The following is a 15,402-nucleotide window of genomic DNA, read 5'->3' as shown; positions in this document are numbered from 1 at the left end:
GGGATGGGGTGGAGAGGTGACCGGGTGGGGAGAGAGAGACAGACAAATTTAACACACCGTTCGTTTACGCTAAAATTTGGTTTAGGCAGAAATATTATGGGAAGAAAATACTGTTCTCGTGACTAAAAAGTAGCTCAAGGCAACATTTCGAGTTGCTGTATTTTGGTGCGGGAGCAGTTTTACATCTATGTCATCATCTATTGCAATTCCACAACAAGGAAATCTGCAGAACCTCTCCGACTCAGTACAGAAACAAATCATCTACTGAAGTTCAAGAGGATCTAGCAGTCGTCAAATTACTACAGAGAAATTATTTATTTGTCCCCTACGTATACATGTGGTGCCACAAAACTACGTACAGCCTTCTGATTCTGATTCAATTAATAATTCCCGCTCCGATGAATTCCAGGTGTCTGTTGCGGCAGCTGGAAGAAGATCATGGGCTGATGCTGTATGAGACTTTAGTGAGGCCTTTCTTGACTCTTATGTTTGTTACCTGATGGAACATAGGAAATGAGGTCAGCTTCTCCAAGTCCTAACTCCTAAGGTATAAAGAGAAAAATGATGCACAGCATATGTCAAAAGTTCTTTGACTCTATGTCAGTTTATCTGTCCTGACAATTTCTGTGTATGCCAAATTAGGTAGCATGAGTACCATCAAGTCGAAAAATGAGAAAAATGATGCAAATCATAGGAATCGAGGGTCATGAATGCACTAGCAGGACGCCATGTACATTGATGGCTTACTAGAAACACCCAAATGTCCAACTACGGTGCCCTCCACTCAAAATATCATTTGCATCGAATATCATTGTTAGGATTCATTCACAAAAGCCATTCTACTTCCAAATTTCGTTATGGAAGCTATCGTTCAGCTCATGCCCCAGTTTCTAAGACTAGTGGATAATTCTGTAGGAAATTTTGACAGGCCTGGGAAACCCAACTGTGAGAATACTAGTGTGGCATAAATAATAATAATAATTACCTTTAGGCTATTGATGATTGAAATGTCAGCAACATGAGTACCACCGCAAGGACCACCAGGATTATCCCCGAACTTCACAATGCGAGGAGTGCTATCCTGCCATGAAAACATAAGGTCGCGAACAATGTTAATGAGAAACACAAAACTTTGAAAAATAGACATCTACGCTAGAATATTCCCGATTAAAATCTAACTATTGATGCTTGATTACAATGATAATTCAAGACGTACTCACACATAGAAATGCAACCTTATGCATTTTTCAGATGCAAACGCACATATACTCCCTCTGATTCAAAATACTTGCTGTTTTAGCCTTCTGAATTTCTTTCAAAATACATGTCGTCCTAGAACTTCTAGGCACTTTTTGCTCTTTATTACTTCCTTTCTTGCCCTTGCTAAATAAATATTATCACTCTCACAAATAAATGAATATCTCTTTCCATTTTGGCATAAATGAAGAGGAATAAGTTCATTTCATCCACTTCCTTAATATCTGTGCACAACTCTAAAACATGTATTTTGAATCACGGGGAGTATCAATACAGTGATGATGTCAACAAATCAAGAGACAAGGACAATCCTTGAGTAGGAAGTAAACTGGAATGATATTTAATAAAAAGTCATTCAAATGTATACGATCAATGATGCTGGTGGAATGTACATTTCTTTCAAATGTATACAATCAATGATGCTGGTGGAGTGTACATGTAGTACAAGCAAAGATAATGCATCTAAGAAAGTAAGAAGTCTATGTTAGATATATATGGTGTATAGCATATTTTCCTCTTTGTATAAGGGCTTAGATGCATATATGCCCAACTTATGTACATGTTTGGGCTGTTGCCCCCAGGAATAGAGTGAGCTTCATTCCTTCTAACATGGTATCAGAGCCTAGTGTCTAGGGTTTTACCTCGCTCCCTCGCGCGCTCTTTCCGTTGCGCTTGCCTGGAGCTTCGTCGCCCGTCGGCTCTCTCCCTCGCGTGCTCTTCCCGTTGCACGCTCCGTAGCTGGGCGTGGCCCCGCTGTCGCGCACTCTCCGCGGCCGGGCGCGGTCCCGCCATCGCGCGCCTTCTGCGGCCGGCGCGGCCCCGTCGTCTGCCCCGTCGTCGAACTTCCTCCGTTCCCGCGCGCGCCCTTGCTCCGCTCTTTCCACGCGCGCGATTGATTTCCCGCGCAGCTCGCGCCCCTCTCGCATCCTCTGCTGTTCTGCTCTGCTCTGCTTGACGCGTGCGAGGGCGCGGCTGCCACGGTGGTGTGCTGCGCCGACGAAGCTGCGCGGTGCGCGCGCTGCGACGTCGAGATCCACGCCGCCAACAAGCTCGCCAGCAAGCACCAGCGCCTCCCGCTCGAGGCGCTCTCCGCCAGGCTGCCAGGAGAAAGCGGCGTTCATCTTCTGCGTGGAGGACCGGGTGCTCTTCTGCCGGGACTGCGACGAGCCCATCCATGTCCCAGGCACGCTCTCCGGGAACCACCAGCGCTACCTGGCCACCGGCATCCGCGTCGGCTTCGCCTCCGCCTCCTTCTGCTCTGCTCTGCTGCTCTGCTCTGCTAAATCCACCTCTGCTGCTCTGCTCTGCTCTGCCGTCCATTCGGCTGCTGCTGTTTTTCTGCTTTTCTGGAGAAAGAAAGATGGCATCTCCTCCTGTTCCTCCCTCTGGAGGCGCGCAAATCCCGCGTTGTCCAGTGATTTTCGATGGCACCAATTATCATGACTGGGTTCCACATATGCGGTGGCATATGCGTGGTCTCCGACTCTGGGAGTTTCTTAGTGGTGAGCTACCTTGTCCAGCATTGCCTGATCGTCCAGTGCAGCCGGTGATTCCTCCAGAAAATTCTGAAGAGGAACAAAAGAAGTTGCGCGAAGCTTATGATGATGATATGGCCTCTTACATGTCTCATTTTCGGGCTTATCGGACTTGGTTGGATGAAGATGCTCGTGCTGGGGCTGTTCTTGTTGCTAGTATGGAAAAGCATCTGGCAGGAGAGGTTATTCGGCTTGATCATGCTGCTCAGATGTGGGCTGTTCTTCGTCAGCGCTATGAGCTCTCTGGTCAGTCCACTTATATTGCCGCCCTACGTCAAGAACAACTGTTGCAGCAGGGTGACAGTTCAGTTGAGGATTTCTTTCGACAGCTATCTGCAATATGGCGTGAGCTTGACACTCTTAGTCCCCAGTTGTCCCCGGACACTTGTGACTCCTGCAGGAAGCAACAGAGCCACCTCAAGCTTCGTCGCACCTATGATTTCCTGACTCGTTTGCGTGCTGAGTTTGAGCCCCTTCGTGCTCAATTACTTGCTCGTGAGCCGTGCGTGTCTTTGATGGAGGCTCTTGCTGCTGTTCGTAATGAGGAGACTCGCCTTCGTTCTGCTGGTCTACTTCAGTCGACGTCCTCCTCAGTCCTGGCTGCTCGGTCTGGAACAGTGATTACAGATCGGACGACTAATCACGATTAATCGTGATTAGTCGTCCTTATCGTAAAAAGGTGCTCGATAAGGGTCCTCGATTAGTTTGGACCGATTAGAAACCTTATCGTCCGATAAGTTGCGACTAATCACGATTAGTCGTCCGATCAGACACACATGACGACTAGTTGGGCCAGTATATTCAGCTAAAGAATTCGGCCCACCTAATAGCTGGCCCATTAGGGTAAAGATAAGAGTGAGTGTCTGAGTGACGACTGACGAGTGAAGGAGCTGGCTGCAGCCGCCGCACATGGCACATTTCTCTCTCGCTCTGGCTCTGCTCTCTCTCGCAGCTCCGTCCGCAGCGGCGCAGCTCCCTCGCCGGCGCAGCTCCGTCCGCGGCCTGCAGCTCCCTCGCCGGCGCTGCTCCGTCCGCGGCCTGCAGCTCCGTCCGCCGGCGCAGCTCGTCCGCGGCCTGCAGCTCCGTCCGCCGGCGCAGCTCGTCCGCCGGCGCAGCTCCGTCTGCAGCGGCGCAGCTCCGTCGGTCAAGCGCCAGGGTGCGGACGATCTACGAGAGCAAGCTCCTGGAGCACGACCCCGAGCGCCACCTCGCCTGTCTCCTCCCCTGTCTCGCACGGACGGCGTTCACGAACAAGGACTGCGGCAAGGGCGAGCGCGAGGCACAGTGGGCGGTAGAGCAGAGGGCACTCCACGGCCTGAACCAGCTCGCCACCTCCTCCTCCTCCGACCCTCTAGTCTGCAGCTCCGTCCGCGCCTCTCGCCGGCGTCCGCAACATCAAGATGAGCCACCACTCTGCCTCCTCTGCCATGTTTACATATATTTACATCATAATATATATAGTATATACATGGTCGATCAGGCCATCTAGGCACAAGGACGACTAAATGTCCGACTAGCCGATTAGACCGATTAGGACCGACTAATCGTCCCTTATCGACGACTAATCGTCCCTTATCGACTTATCGGTGGTCATACGACTAGCCTCGATAATACGATCTGAAAACATTGGTCTGGAATTCTTGGTTCTCCTCCCAAAGTGCCTGCTTCAGCAGCCTCTGGTGCCTCGGGGACTCGCAACTCAGGTGGCCTTCATTGTAAGCACTGTGGCAGAGATGGACATGATGAGGATCATTGTTACAAGAAGAAGAGGCAGGCTCAGTCTCAGTCTCGCCGAGGTGGGCGTTCCTCACATGCTCAGTCTCAGCATCCTGATGCACAGCAGGAGATACTCATGTTACTTCGTCGTCTTGCTGTTCCTCCACCTATTCCTCCACCTACTGGAGCCTCTGGTTCTGTCACTACTGGAGCTGCTGGTTCTGGCACTCCTGCCCCAGTACTCTCTGCTGCTACTTCTCAGTCTTTTATTGAGAGACCACCATCCACTTCAGGTATCTTGCCATGGATTCTTGATTCTGGTGCTTCTTTTCATATGACACCTGATAGTACCTCTCTTTCTTCTATTTGCTCTCCTTCCATTCCTCTCACTGTTCAAACTGCTGATGGCTCATCTCTTTCGGTTGTTGGTCGGGGCACTCTTTCTTCTTCTTCATTTCATGTTCCTAATGTTTCTTATGTTCCTGATTTGACCATGCAACTTATTTCTGCTGGTCAGCTCACTGATCATGGTTGTCGTGTTATTTTTGATTCTGACACTTGCTGTGTACAGGATCTCAGCACGGGTCTCCTAGTTGGTACTGGCCCTCGCCGCCGTGATTCTCCGCATCTCTGGGAACTCGATTGGCTTCGTCTTCCTTCCGCTGCCTCTGCCGGTCTTGTGAGCTCTGCTTCTCCTGCATCGGCTTCTTCCTCTTTTGCTCAGTGGCATCATCGCCTGGGACATCTATGTGGTTCCCGCTTATCCGCTCTTGTCCGTCGTGGTGTTCTAGGAAATGTCTCTGGTGATGTTTCTTTAGATCAGTGTCAGGGCTGTAAGCTTGGCAAACAGATCCAGCTTCCATATCCCTCTAGTGGGTCTATGTCACAACGTCCTTTTGATCTTGTTCATTCAGATGTATGGGGTCCTGCACCTTTTGTTTCAAAAGGGGGTCATCAATATTATGTCATATTTATCGATGATTTCTCTCGCTTCACATGGGTGTATTTCATGAAACATCGTAATGAGGTGTTATCCATATATAAAACTTTTGCTCGGATGATTCGCACTTATTTTGATGTTCCTATTCGTGTTTTCCGGGCTGACTCTGCCGGGGAATATCTTTCGGGTGCTCTTCGCCAATTTCTTTCTGAGCAAGGGACTCTCTCACAATTTTCTTGTCCTGGTGCGCACGCTCAGAATGGTGTTGCTGAGCGTAAACATCGTCACCTTCTTGAAACTGCTCGTGCTCTTATGATTGCTTCCTCGGTCCCACCTCATTTCTGGGCTGAAGCAATCTCCACTGCCAGCTATTTAACCAACATTCAACCCTCATCTGCTCTTAAAGGTGGCATCCCATATGAGCGCCTTTTTGGACATCCACCTGATTACTCTAGTCTTCGCCTTTTTGGATGTCTGTGCTATGTTCTTCTTGCTCCTCGTGAACGCACTAAACTCACACATCAATCTGTTGAGTGTGTTTTCTTAGGCTATAGTGCTGAGCACAAGGGCTATCGCTGTTGGGACCCGACTGCTCGTCGTATGCGGATCTCTCGGGACGTTACTTTTGATGAGTCTCGTTCCTTCTATCCTCGGCCCTCCTCTGATGTTTCTCCTCAGGCCGTTGTTGAGCCTCTGTCCTTCTTGACTTTTCCTGATACACCTATCTCCACTGTGCTTCTTCCTCCGTCACCATCTCCACCTCCTAAACCATCTTCACCTCCTCCACCTTCTCCTCCGCTGCCCTCTGAGTCGTCTTCACATGCTCCTCGGTCCATTTATGATTCTAAACCTCCTGTGATTCACACCTACAGTCGTCGGCTCCTGGATTCCTCGCCTCCTGTTGAGTTGCCTTCTGATGTCTCCTCTCCTGCTGAGCCATCTTCGGTTGACGATTCTTTATCTCAGCCCTCCTCTCATTATAATCTTCGCGATCGTAGCTCGCTGAAGCCTCTTGATAGGTATGGTTTTGCTGGCACTGTCTTTTCTGAGCCGGCCACATACCATGATGCCATTTGTCATCCTGAATGGCAACTAGCCATGGCTGAGGAGATTGCTGCTCTTGAGTGCACTGGCACTTGGGACCTTGTCCCTCTTCCTTCTCATGCTCGTCCCATCACGTGCAAGTGGGTTTATAAGATCAAGACTCGCTCTGATGGCTCTCTCGAGCGTTATAAGGCTCGTCTTGTTGCTCGTGGTTTTCAGCAAGAGTATGGTCGTGATTATGATGAGACATTTGCTCCTGTGGCTCACATGACCACTGTTCGCACTCTCCTTGCTGTGGCCTCTGTTCGTGCTTGGTCCATTTCTCAACTTGATGTCAAAAATGCCTTCCTTAATGGTGAACTCCGTGAGGAGGTCTACATGCGACCACCTCCTGGGTATCTTGTTCCTGAGGGCATGGTTTGTCGTCTTCGTCGCTCTCTTTATGGTCTGAAACAAGCTCCTCGTGCTTGGTTTCAGCGCTTTGCCTCTGTGATCATTGCCGCTGGTTTTTCTCCAAGCAATCATGACCCTGCCTTGTTTATTCACACATCCCCTCGTGGTCGCACTCTTCTTCTTTATGTTGATGATATGATTATCACTGGTGATGATTCTGAGTATATTGCCTTTGTCAAGGCACGCCTCAGCGAGCAGTTTCTTATGTCTGATCTTGGTCCTCTTCGTTATTTCCTTGGGATTGAGGTCTCTTCCACCTCTGATGGCATTTACTTATCCCAAGAAAAATACATTCAGGATCTTCTTGCTCGCTCTTGCCTCACTGATCATCGCACTGTTGAGACTCCCATCGAGCTTAATCTTCAGCTCCGTGCTACTGATGGTAAACCTCTCACCGATCCCACTCGGTATCGTCATATTGTTGGGAGTCTTGTCTATCTAGCTGTGACCCGTCCTGATATCTCATATGCTGTGCACATTCTTAGTCAATTTGTTTCTTCTCCCACCCATGTCCATTATAGCCATCTCCTTCGTGTCTTGCGTTATCTTCGTGGGACCATTACTCGTCGTCTGTTCTTCCCGCGTTCTAGCTCTTTTCAACTCCAAGCCTACTCTGATGCTACTTGGGCTAGTGACTCTGATCGTCACTCTCTTTCTGCCTATTGTATTTTTCTTGGTGGCTCTCTCATTGCTTGGAAGACAAAGAAGCAGACCACGGTCTCTCGTTCGAGTGCAGAGGCCGAGTTGCGAGCTATAGCTCTTGCGACAGCAGAGGTTACTTGGCTTCGATGGTTACTTGAGGATTTCGGTGTTTCAGTTTCTATGCCCACTCCTCTTCTGTCTGACAGTACCAGTGCTATCAATATAGCTCGTGATCCTGTGAAGCATGAGCTCACCAAGCATATTGGAGTTGATGCATATTACACTCGGGCTCAGGTGCAGGATGATGTCATTGCTCTTCGTTATGTGCCCTCCGAGCTCCAGGTGGCTGATTTCTTCACCAAGTCGCAGACGCGAGTTCAACATCGTTTCTTTCTCTCCAAACTCAGTGTTTGTGATTCACCCTAAGTTTGAGGGGGGGTGTTAGATATATATGGTGTATAGCATATTTTCCTCTTTGTATAAGGGCTTAGATGCATATATGCCCAACTTATGTACATGTTTGGGCTGTTGCCCCCAGGAATAGAGTGAGCTTCATTCCTTCTAACAGTCTACAGGACTAACCTTTGAAATGTAGCTAGGCAGAGAACCTCCGCATAATATCGCTGCCTCCTCATAAGGAAAAACAGAAGCTAAGACCTGCAAAAAGGGTGAACACTTAAAGACGACAGAATGGATGATATGCACTTCGACATATTCAGCTTGTTTATCCACCTTCGCTCCTTCTGAAATTAGCCTATTGGCTTCCCTTTCCAGTTCATTTTTCTTAACCGGTATTTGATCTGGAGGAATTACTCCCTTATACTCAACAAACGCTCTACAAAGAACAGAGACACAAAACAGTTGTCTGATCAACAACTGTAATCCAACTAAACTGGCATAAATGCCAGCAGTTAGTTTAAACAACTGGACCCAAATGCTCGTAATACAAAGAACAAAAGAATAAAGGCACTAAAAAATAAGTAATCATACCCATCAGGAAAATGGTAGCCTTTCCCAGGTTGCAGATGAAAGAGGCCTACATTGTGGATACAGATGTCCAACAAATGCCCAGCAGAATGAAGCCTGTAACATTACAGAGATAGCATAATGAGAAGTAAAGCTTAGACATTCAGAAATAATGAAATGACAACGAGCAGACAGAAATTGGGTGATGAAATGCTGAAACTGCTTATTACACTGAGCATCTATGAGCTGAATACATCACTTCTTACTTCTATAGGCATTCCTTGTGGAAATACAAGTATGGATCATCTGGCCAGGATGTCAGCTATGAAATAATGTTAGCTTCAAGCAGCTTAACTAGTTAAATTGATTGCAATTTGTAAATACAACTTGATACATGGGTGTCCTTAAAGACTCAAAGCTCTTCTAATAAGTAAATGGGAAGGCCTCAAGTACACAAAGGAAAGCTTATATACACAACAGAACCATTCAGATAGCATCACCTTGAATTAAAGCTGCGCCGTTCTGCGTCAACCTCCAAGCTAACGGTTTCCTCCTCTTTAAATCCAATCCCACATCCTTGTTCCGTGCCCTCAAATCTTCCATAGTGGAAAACCTGGGTGCCAATCACAAGATGAGAGAGGCATGGCAAGTTAAAAAATCAGAACTCCTGCGACAATCTCATGGTTCATGAACAAGTTTGCAGCTTTTGTTGCGGATAGCGAAAAAAAACCCGGATCCTCACCACTCCGTCCTTCGCCCGCACATCCTCGACGAGAAACCTGGCTCCGCCGGCGGAGATGACGCCCGTGTCCGCCGGTTGGCCGCCGCCCTGCGGGTGGAAGACTGTGGCGTCCAGCACCACCGCTACCCGGCCGCCGTCCTCCTGCGGACACCCGGAGCTTAGCTCAGGCTGGGTCCAGCCTAGGGTTTCGCGCCTACGGCGGAGGAGAAGAGGAGGGAAGGGAAAACCTGGTGGACGGAGAGGACGGTGGCGGAGTAGCGGAGCGCTCCCATATCATCGAAGTAGACAAGCCTGGTGGGGCCCGCAGGCCTCGCCGGTGCAGCCTCCTGCGCCATGTTTCCGTGGAGGCGGTGGTGGGAGACTGGAAGTGATCGCCGCCGGTGACAACTGACAAGGAAGTTCGGGCTGGGGTGAGGAGTACCAGGCAGCGCCAAGTGGTTCAAATCAAACGCGCAAGACGCTCGGAATACTGAAGATTCTGAAGAAATGAACATGACCTGAGAGGCAATATATAGCCCGCGGTGACAGAAACTACACGGAAGAATACTTCAATTACGTGCTGTTTAGAAAAATTTTAATGGCGCAGCCAGTCAGATGGATGGTCTCATCATGGCCAGGCCTGGTTTCGAGGTGCCTTCGTTCTTTGCCCAGTTTTCTGTTTGTCTCTGGACTGTTCTGGAGATAAAAAGGATTTTGCAAGGTTATTGCTGGAGCAGGTTGGCTTTGACGGCTTTGCGACTTTGACTGCCCATTGCCCCCGATAAACTGGGAATTTGGGAAAGGTTAACGCATAGTACCTCTCTATAAAATGCTACTCCTATATTATCATGTATCTGTCTCCCTCGCTTCTCGCTTGGTTCTGGAGACACCCCGAACTTTGACGAACCATAGACATCCCAGGAGCTAACAGCTTCCACCTTCCAGAGTTCCAGTCAGTCACCTTCCACCAAGCTTCCATGAAGCTTATCTCCATTACACAACAAGCAGTGGCGGAGGTTGAAACTTTTTGAACTTTGATGTTCCACTGAATAGAAACATGTGAATAGTGCGGAGTTCAGAGAGAGAACTCATATAATTGCCACGCACATTACATTTCTCGAAGAGTCAAACTCTTTTAAGTTTAACTAGTTATATAAAATAGTACGGTACTTATATCTCTAAATATGTTTATATTATGAAAGTATATTCCACGATCTATATGATAATGCTTATTACACATCATATTTGATCAAATTTAAAAGAGTTTAATTCCTCGATAAGTGAGATATACGCTTATTTTGGGATGGAAGAGGTACTAGTTAATTACAGACACCCTCAACTGTAAAGCTATACAAACAAAAGCGTATCATTTTAATAGTATTTCATAGAATTTCATTATTTACACCTCCTTTCCTTTTCTCGTTTTTGGAGACAAAGCAGATAATACAAAGATGAACATTAGCCCTAAAAACTAGAGACTACATTGTCCTGATCTTGTACAGTGATTATTGAAGAGAACTGAATGTCTGAATCTTCAGGGGACACGCTGACATCTGCACCAGTAAGCTACTCCACCGCCTCTGCCTTGCGCAACAGCGATTTCCTCATCAACATAAAACCAAACAAAGAACGGGTCCTTTGTGCTGGGTTCCCTATCATCATTGCTGCTTCCAAAGCCGATTTCTAGGGGACCCAATGGTCCAACCTTTATGCGAACCTGCTCGAAGATGAATGCGAGTATTTTCTTTTTCCATGACAACCTCCCTTCAAACGTTAAGCACCCAATAGGGCCCAAATATATGCCATTCTCAATCCGTTTGCCCTGCAGATAATAATTACAGCAGTCATATATCAGAGATCAGCACATGTTTGTAAGGTGCAACCAAGAAAACCTATAGTGGACTAACAGTGTACGAACTTTCAAATTTCATATTTAAGGCACATAGAGCTACGTTGGTTTAGCAAAAATGTTTGTTGCAGTTGGAAACACGTTCTTTCATGCCTCAGGGCTCAGGATATCATGCTGCAGGGCATCACTATATTGGTACTGCTTGACCTCAACTGGGCATATTGCGCAATGGTGGTCATGTATTGAACAGTGCTTACTTTAGAGAGAAATGTGAACATATGATGACTATAAAAAAAAAGATGTCTACATGGATTTCTTGCATTGTTCAGCAGAAAGAACTTTACAGTGGCAGATAAGAAACTGTTTGAACTTTGAACAGACATAACGAATAAACAAACTATCAACATGGCAATTCAAGTACTTGATTATTCAGGTACCACTGATCATCAGAGCTAACATATCATAGCATCATCATGAGGAGCTGCCATGAGAAGCTCACCGCAGCATCGAAGCGCTGGACTGCAGTCACTGGAAAATACTGTCCTTTATCCAGCCGACCCTATATATACAGACATTAAATCAATCAATCAAGCAGCAAAACATAGAACTTAATCCATGACCCATTAAACGTATGGGTCTTCACCTTTGCAGTGAAGATAAGCATCCATGTCCTGCCTGGAGACTCAGTACCACCAAGTGTCTCAAAGAATGTCGATGTGTCAAGTTTCACCTTCTTGATCTTGGACAGCGCCGAGAGAATTTCCGGTGCAGGTACTTTCCTTGTCTTGGCTGCCTTCTTGAGCACCTTCACACTGTCCGCGACAGCCTACTCTAAACCCACATCAAGAAAATGGTTTTTACTAGTTGCATAACAGGGCACCTTGTAAAGAACCATGAGACTTTCAAGAAATTATGAGGCAGTGGCATTAATGGCTAAATGCCTAAATGCTACGTTTCAAGAAATTAACCATGCACATTTTCCCTGTGAATTTAACTAGTACATGGAAAATTTCATTATTCAAGCAAGTTGGATTTTTCTTTCTTTCTTTCTGATAGAGACCACAGATTCTGTGGCAGAAAGTAAAACTGAAGTTCAAGAAATGTGAAAGACAAGTAGTGCCAAGAGTCCAAGAGAATGATGACAGTTTGCACCTTTGTCACTGAGACTGCACCGAAGCAATTCATTAACACAGGTAGGGTAAAAACGTTAGAAATTTAAGCGCAGGACAGCGAAACAAGTTAAGAGGAAACGCTTGGGCCATGGCTACATCGCGCAACCACAGAGTGGAAAACAGATGAGCACCAAATTATAGGCGCCAGCAGCTATACGACCCCGTGGATACTCACCGACAGAGGTTCCTGCGGCGAGGACGGGGGGGACGACTCTTTCTCGACTTCCGGCGACGCGGCGGAGGAAGCAGCGAGTGATACGCCGCGGCGACAGTTGGGGGAGCCGTGGAGATGCAGCCGTGGCGCGGTCTGGAGTCGGTACGGGAGCGGAGAGAAGACTGGAGTGAAGGCCGTGGAAGCTTGGAGCAAGGCTGACGACGCCATCGTCGTCGTCTTCGTCGTTCCTTGGACCTTGGTTTCAGATCGAGAGAACGGAGCTGCAACGGTGTAGCGTAGTGCGGGGTTTGTGTGGCGGTTGAGGAACGAGGACGGGAGAGGAGCGCGGAACTCTTGGTCACCATGGCACCGCGTTGACGTGGGCAAAGCTCGGCTGCTTGCCTCACAGCACCCACGGTGTAGTTCAAAAGCTATCTTTATAGACTCGTTATCCCTCCATCCCTAAATGTCTATTATTTTTGCTTCTTAATAAACATTTTTTATTAAATATATATTAAAAAATATTAATATTTATAATATATAATTAGTATTATTGATAGACATTTAAATCTAGTTTTTTAATAAATTTATTTAGAGAGAAATATTGCACGTATTTTCTATAAATCGAGTCAAGGTTATCGACACGTAAATCATGGCGACAAATATTTAGAAACAAAGGGAGTATACGACTGAGCAAACGGATCGAATACTCACGGATATCATCGGATACTCACGGAGTCACGGATATTATTGATATTATATCTTTTTATATTTCTATTAAGATTCAAATATGAATCGTTTTAGTTATGTCAAATATGATATAAATGGAGATCGATATCATAAATATGTGATTTGAGTATTCAGATATAGAAACGGTATTGGACGTTGAATATTCAGACTCAGATATATAGGTTGTTCGTTGGTCGGTTTCTAGGGCCTTGTTTAGACTGGGTTAGAAATCAGTATTTGGCACTGTAGCACTTTCGTTTGTATTTGACAATTATTGTCCAATCATGGCCTAATTAGGTTCAAAAGATTCGTCTCGTAATTTACAATCAAATTGTGTAATTAGTTATTTTTTTATCTACATTTAATACTCCATGCATGTGTCCAAAGATTTGATGTGATGGAGAGAGAGTGAAAAAACTTGTAATCTAAATAAGGCCTAGGCTGATAAGCCCGGTTGGTACTGATTTGTTGTGAGAGAAAAATATTATACCATGGCTGATAAGCCCTGGCTGACGAACAGTCTGATAGATGGGTCTAAACTCCTCTAAACATGTTCAAACTATGATACGATCCTAAAATATCGGTACTATTTGCACCCAGCTGACCCTAAAAGCATACGAGTATTTTATTATTTTAGGGATTGTAGAAAAAAAAAACCTTACAAATTTAGTAGACTCTCTACGCTCCAAAAATAGGGCATGTTTGGTACAGGTGAACTTCACCGAAAATTGGTTTCTCCGTAGTTTACGCTAATTCATTGCTTTGTTTCATTTGTGCTGATTGTGCGTGGTGATACCGCTATTTACACGAGGGACGGCCGTCTTCCTTGCTACCCACCGTGTTTTTTCTCGTCCAATTTTGCCATTTGTTCACGTTGACGAAAAAGAGAAATCGAAGGGCATACATTTAGGTGTGAAAAATTATACGGATATTTTCGCACCATATTCTAATCCGTTTATAGGTGTTTAGATCTGTCTGTATTTAAGTTTGGATATTCAACGTACGATACCGTATCCATATTGTACTCAAATCACATATTTATTATATTGAGATCTAATCGTATCCTATAGTTGACACTGTCCGTATTGAAATCGAATAAAAAAATATATCCTATCGTATCTGATCTGATTTCGTCCGTACATAACACCTCATTCAGTCATCGCATAGGCCTCTACAGCTTTCATTCACAAAAAAAAGTTATTTGGATTCATGACATTATAATTTTCAATGTTTGGAGAAACGCATTACTATTTACCTATTTTGAAGCATGCCACTATAATTCTTCGTTTCCCACAAAAATATCACTGAATACATATGGACACAGCCTGAGCCCAGCTACAGGCGTATACAAAGACGTATACTTCATCACCCCTGTCACTGACACGTGGGCCCCACATGTCATCCTCTTCTTCCTCCTCTCTCTCCCCATCCCGACACGGCCACGCCCACGGCGAGCAGCAGCAGCACGCCGGCAGCCTGCGAGCAGCAACAGCACGCCGAGCAGCAGCACGTCGGCAGCAGCACGCGGTCGAGCAGCAGCACCACGCCGCAGGCGAGCAGCAGCACATCAGTTAGGCCGCGAGCTCCATGTCGGCCGCGTCCTCGTTGCGTCGCCCGGGCGGTGAGCTCCGCACCGGCCGCGTCCTGCTGCTCGGCTGTGGCGCTCCCATCGCCGGCTGCTCGCCCACGGCGCGTGGGGTCACGACAGCGGCTCGTCGGCTCGCCCGCAAGCCCGCAGCCGCCGCCGCTGGCAGCGCCTGCCATGGCCGTGTCGGGATGGAGAGAGAGAGCCGGAGAGAGATGAGGAGAGAAATAAGATGACATGTGGGGCCCGTGTGTCAGTCATAGGGGAGATGAAGTATACGTCTTCGTATACGCCTGCAGCTGGGTCCAGGCTGTGTCCATACGTATTCAGTGGAATTTTTTGTGGGAAATGAAGAATTGTAATGGTCTGCTTCAAAATAGATAAATAGTAATAGCGTTTATCCAAACATCAAAAATTATAATGGCATGAATCAAGTAAACAACAACAACAATAAAAAAAAGGCCTCTACTCCCTTCGTACTAGTTTATCTGTCGTCGTAGCGACAGTAGAGTGTCCCAATTTATCTGTCGTTGGCTACTCGTGTCGTACTGGTAGTAGCTGTACCGCAGCGCACCACGCGTTGTCGACCAAGGCAAGCCTTATCCCTTCCCTCCCCCTTCCCAGCCTCACACAGCAGCT

At 46.8% G+C, this 15,402-nt stretch overlaps 2 protein-coding genes across 4 annotated transcripts; both read right to left on the bottom strand.

Annotated features, from left to right (window-relative positions):
- Positions 1–86: 86 nt before the first annotated feature.
- On the bottom strand, positions 87–10,057 carry LOC136449664 (uncharacterized). Of its 3 annotated transcripts, XM_066449797.1 has the most exons (8): positions 9,523–9,773; positions 9,296–9,436; positions 9,054–9,166; positions 8,578–8,670; positions 8,320–8,422; positions 8,170–8,244; positions 986–1,081; positions 106–496 (listed from the first exon to the last, which is right to left on the bottom strand). In XM_066449797.1, exons 1-8 carry the CDS (start codon positions 9,628–9,630, stop codon positions 437–439), a joined length of 789 nt encoding a protein of 262 aa, XP_066305894.1. In that variant the 5' UTR covers positions 9,631–9,773; the 3' UTR covers positions 106–436. The 3 variants fall into 3 exon arrangements, with proteins under 3 accessions (XP_066305895.1, XP_066305894.1, XP_066305893.1); XM_066449796.1 differs by lacking the exons at positions 106–496; positions 986–1,081 and adding an exon at positions 7,842–8,009 and having other exon boundaries at positions 9,523–10,057; XM_066449798.1 differs by lacking the exons at positions 8,170–8,244; positions 8,320–8,422; positions 8,578–8,670; ... (1 more) ...; positions 9,296–9,436; positions 9,523–9,773 and adding an exon at positions 1,899–2,429 and having other exon boundaries at positions 87–496.
- A 571-nt stretch (positions 10,058–10,628) lies between these two features.
- On the bottom strand, positions 10,629–12,860 carry LOC136451746 (uncharacterized). Its single transcript, XM_066452434.1, has 4 exons — positions 12,471–12,860; positions 11,767–11,949; positions 11,623–11,682; positions 10,629–11,096 (listed from the first exon to the last, which is right to left on the bottom strand). Exons 1-4 carry the CDS (start codon positions 12,675–12,677, stop codon positions 10,809–10,811), a joined length of 738 nt encoding a protein of 245 aa, XP_066308531.1. The 5' UTR covers positions 12,678–12,860; the 3' UTR covers positions 10,629–10,808.
- Positions 12,861–15,402: the final 2,542 nt, after the last annotated feature.

Source organism: Miscanthus floridulus, chromosome 5 (assembly GCF_019320115.1).
Source record: "Miscanthus floridulus cultivar M001 chromosome 5, ASM1932011v1, whole genome shotgun sequence".
Classification (NCBI taxonomy): Eukaryota; Viridiplantae; Streptophyta; class Magnoliopsida; order Poales; family Poaceae; genus Miscanthus; species Miscanthus floridulus.
The sequence above is the reverse complement of the archived record's forward strand: the minus strand, read 5'-3'. Positions and strand labels throughout refer to the sequence as shown.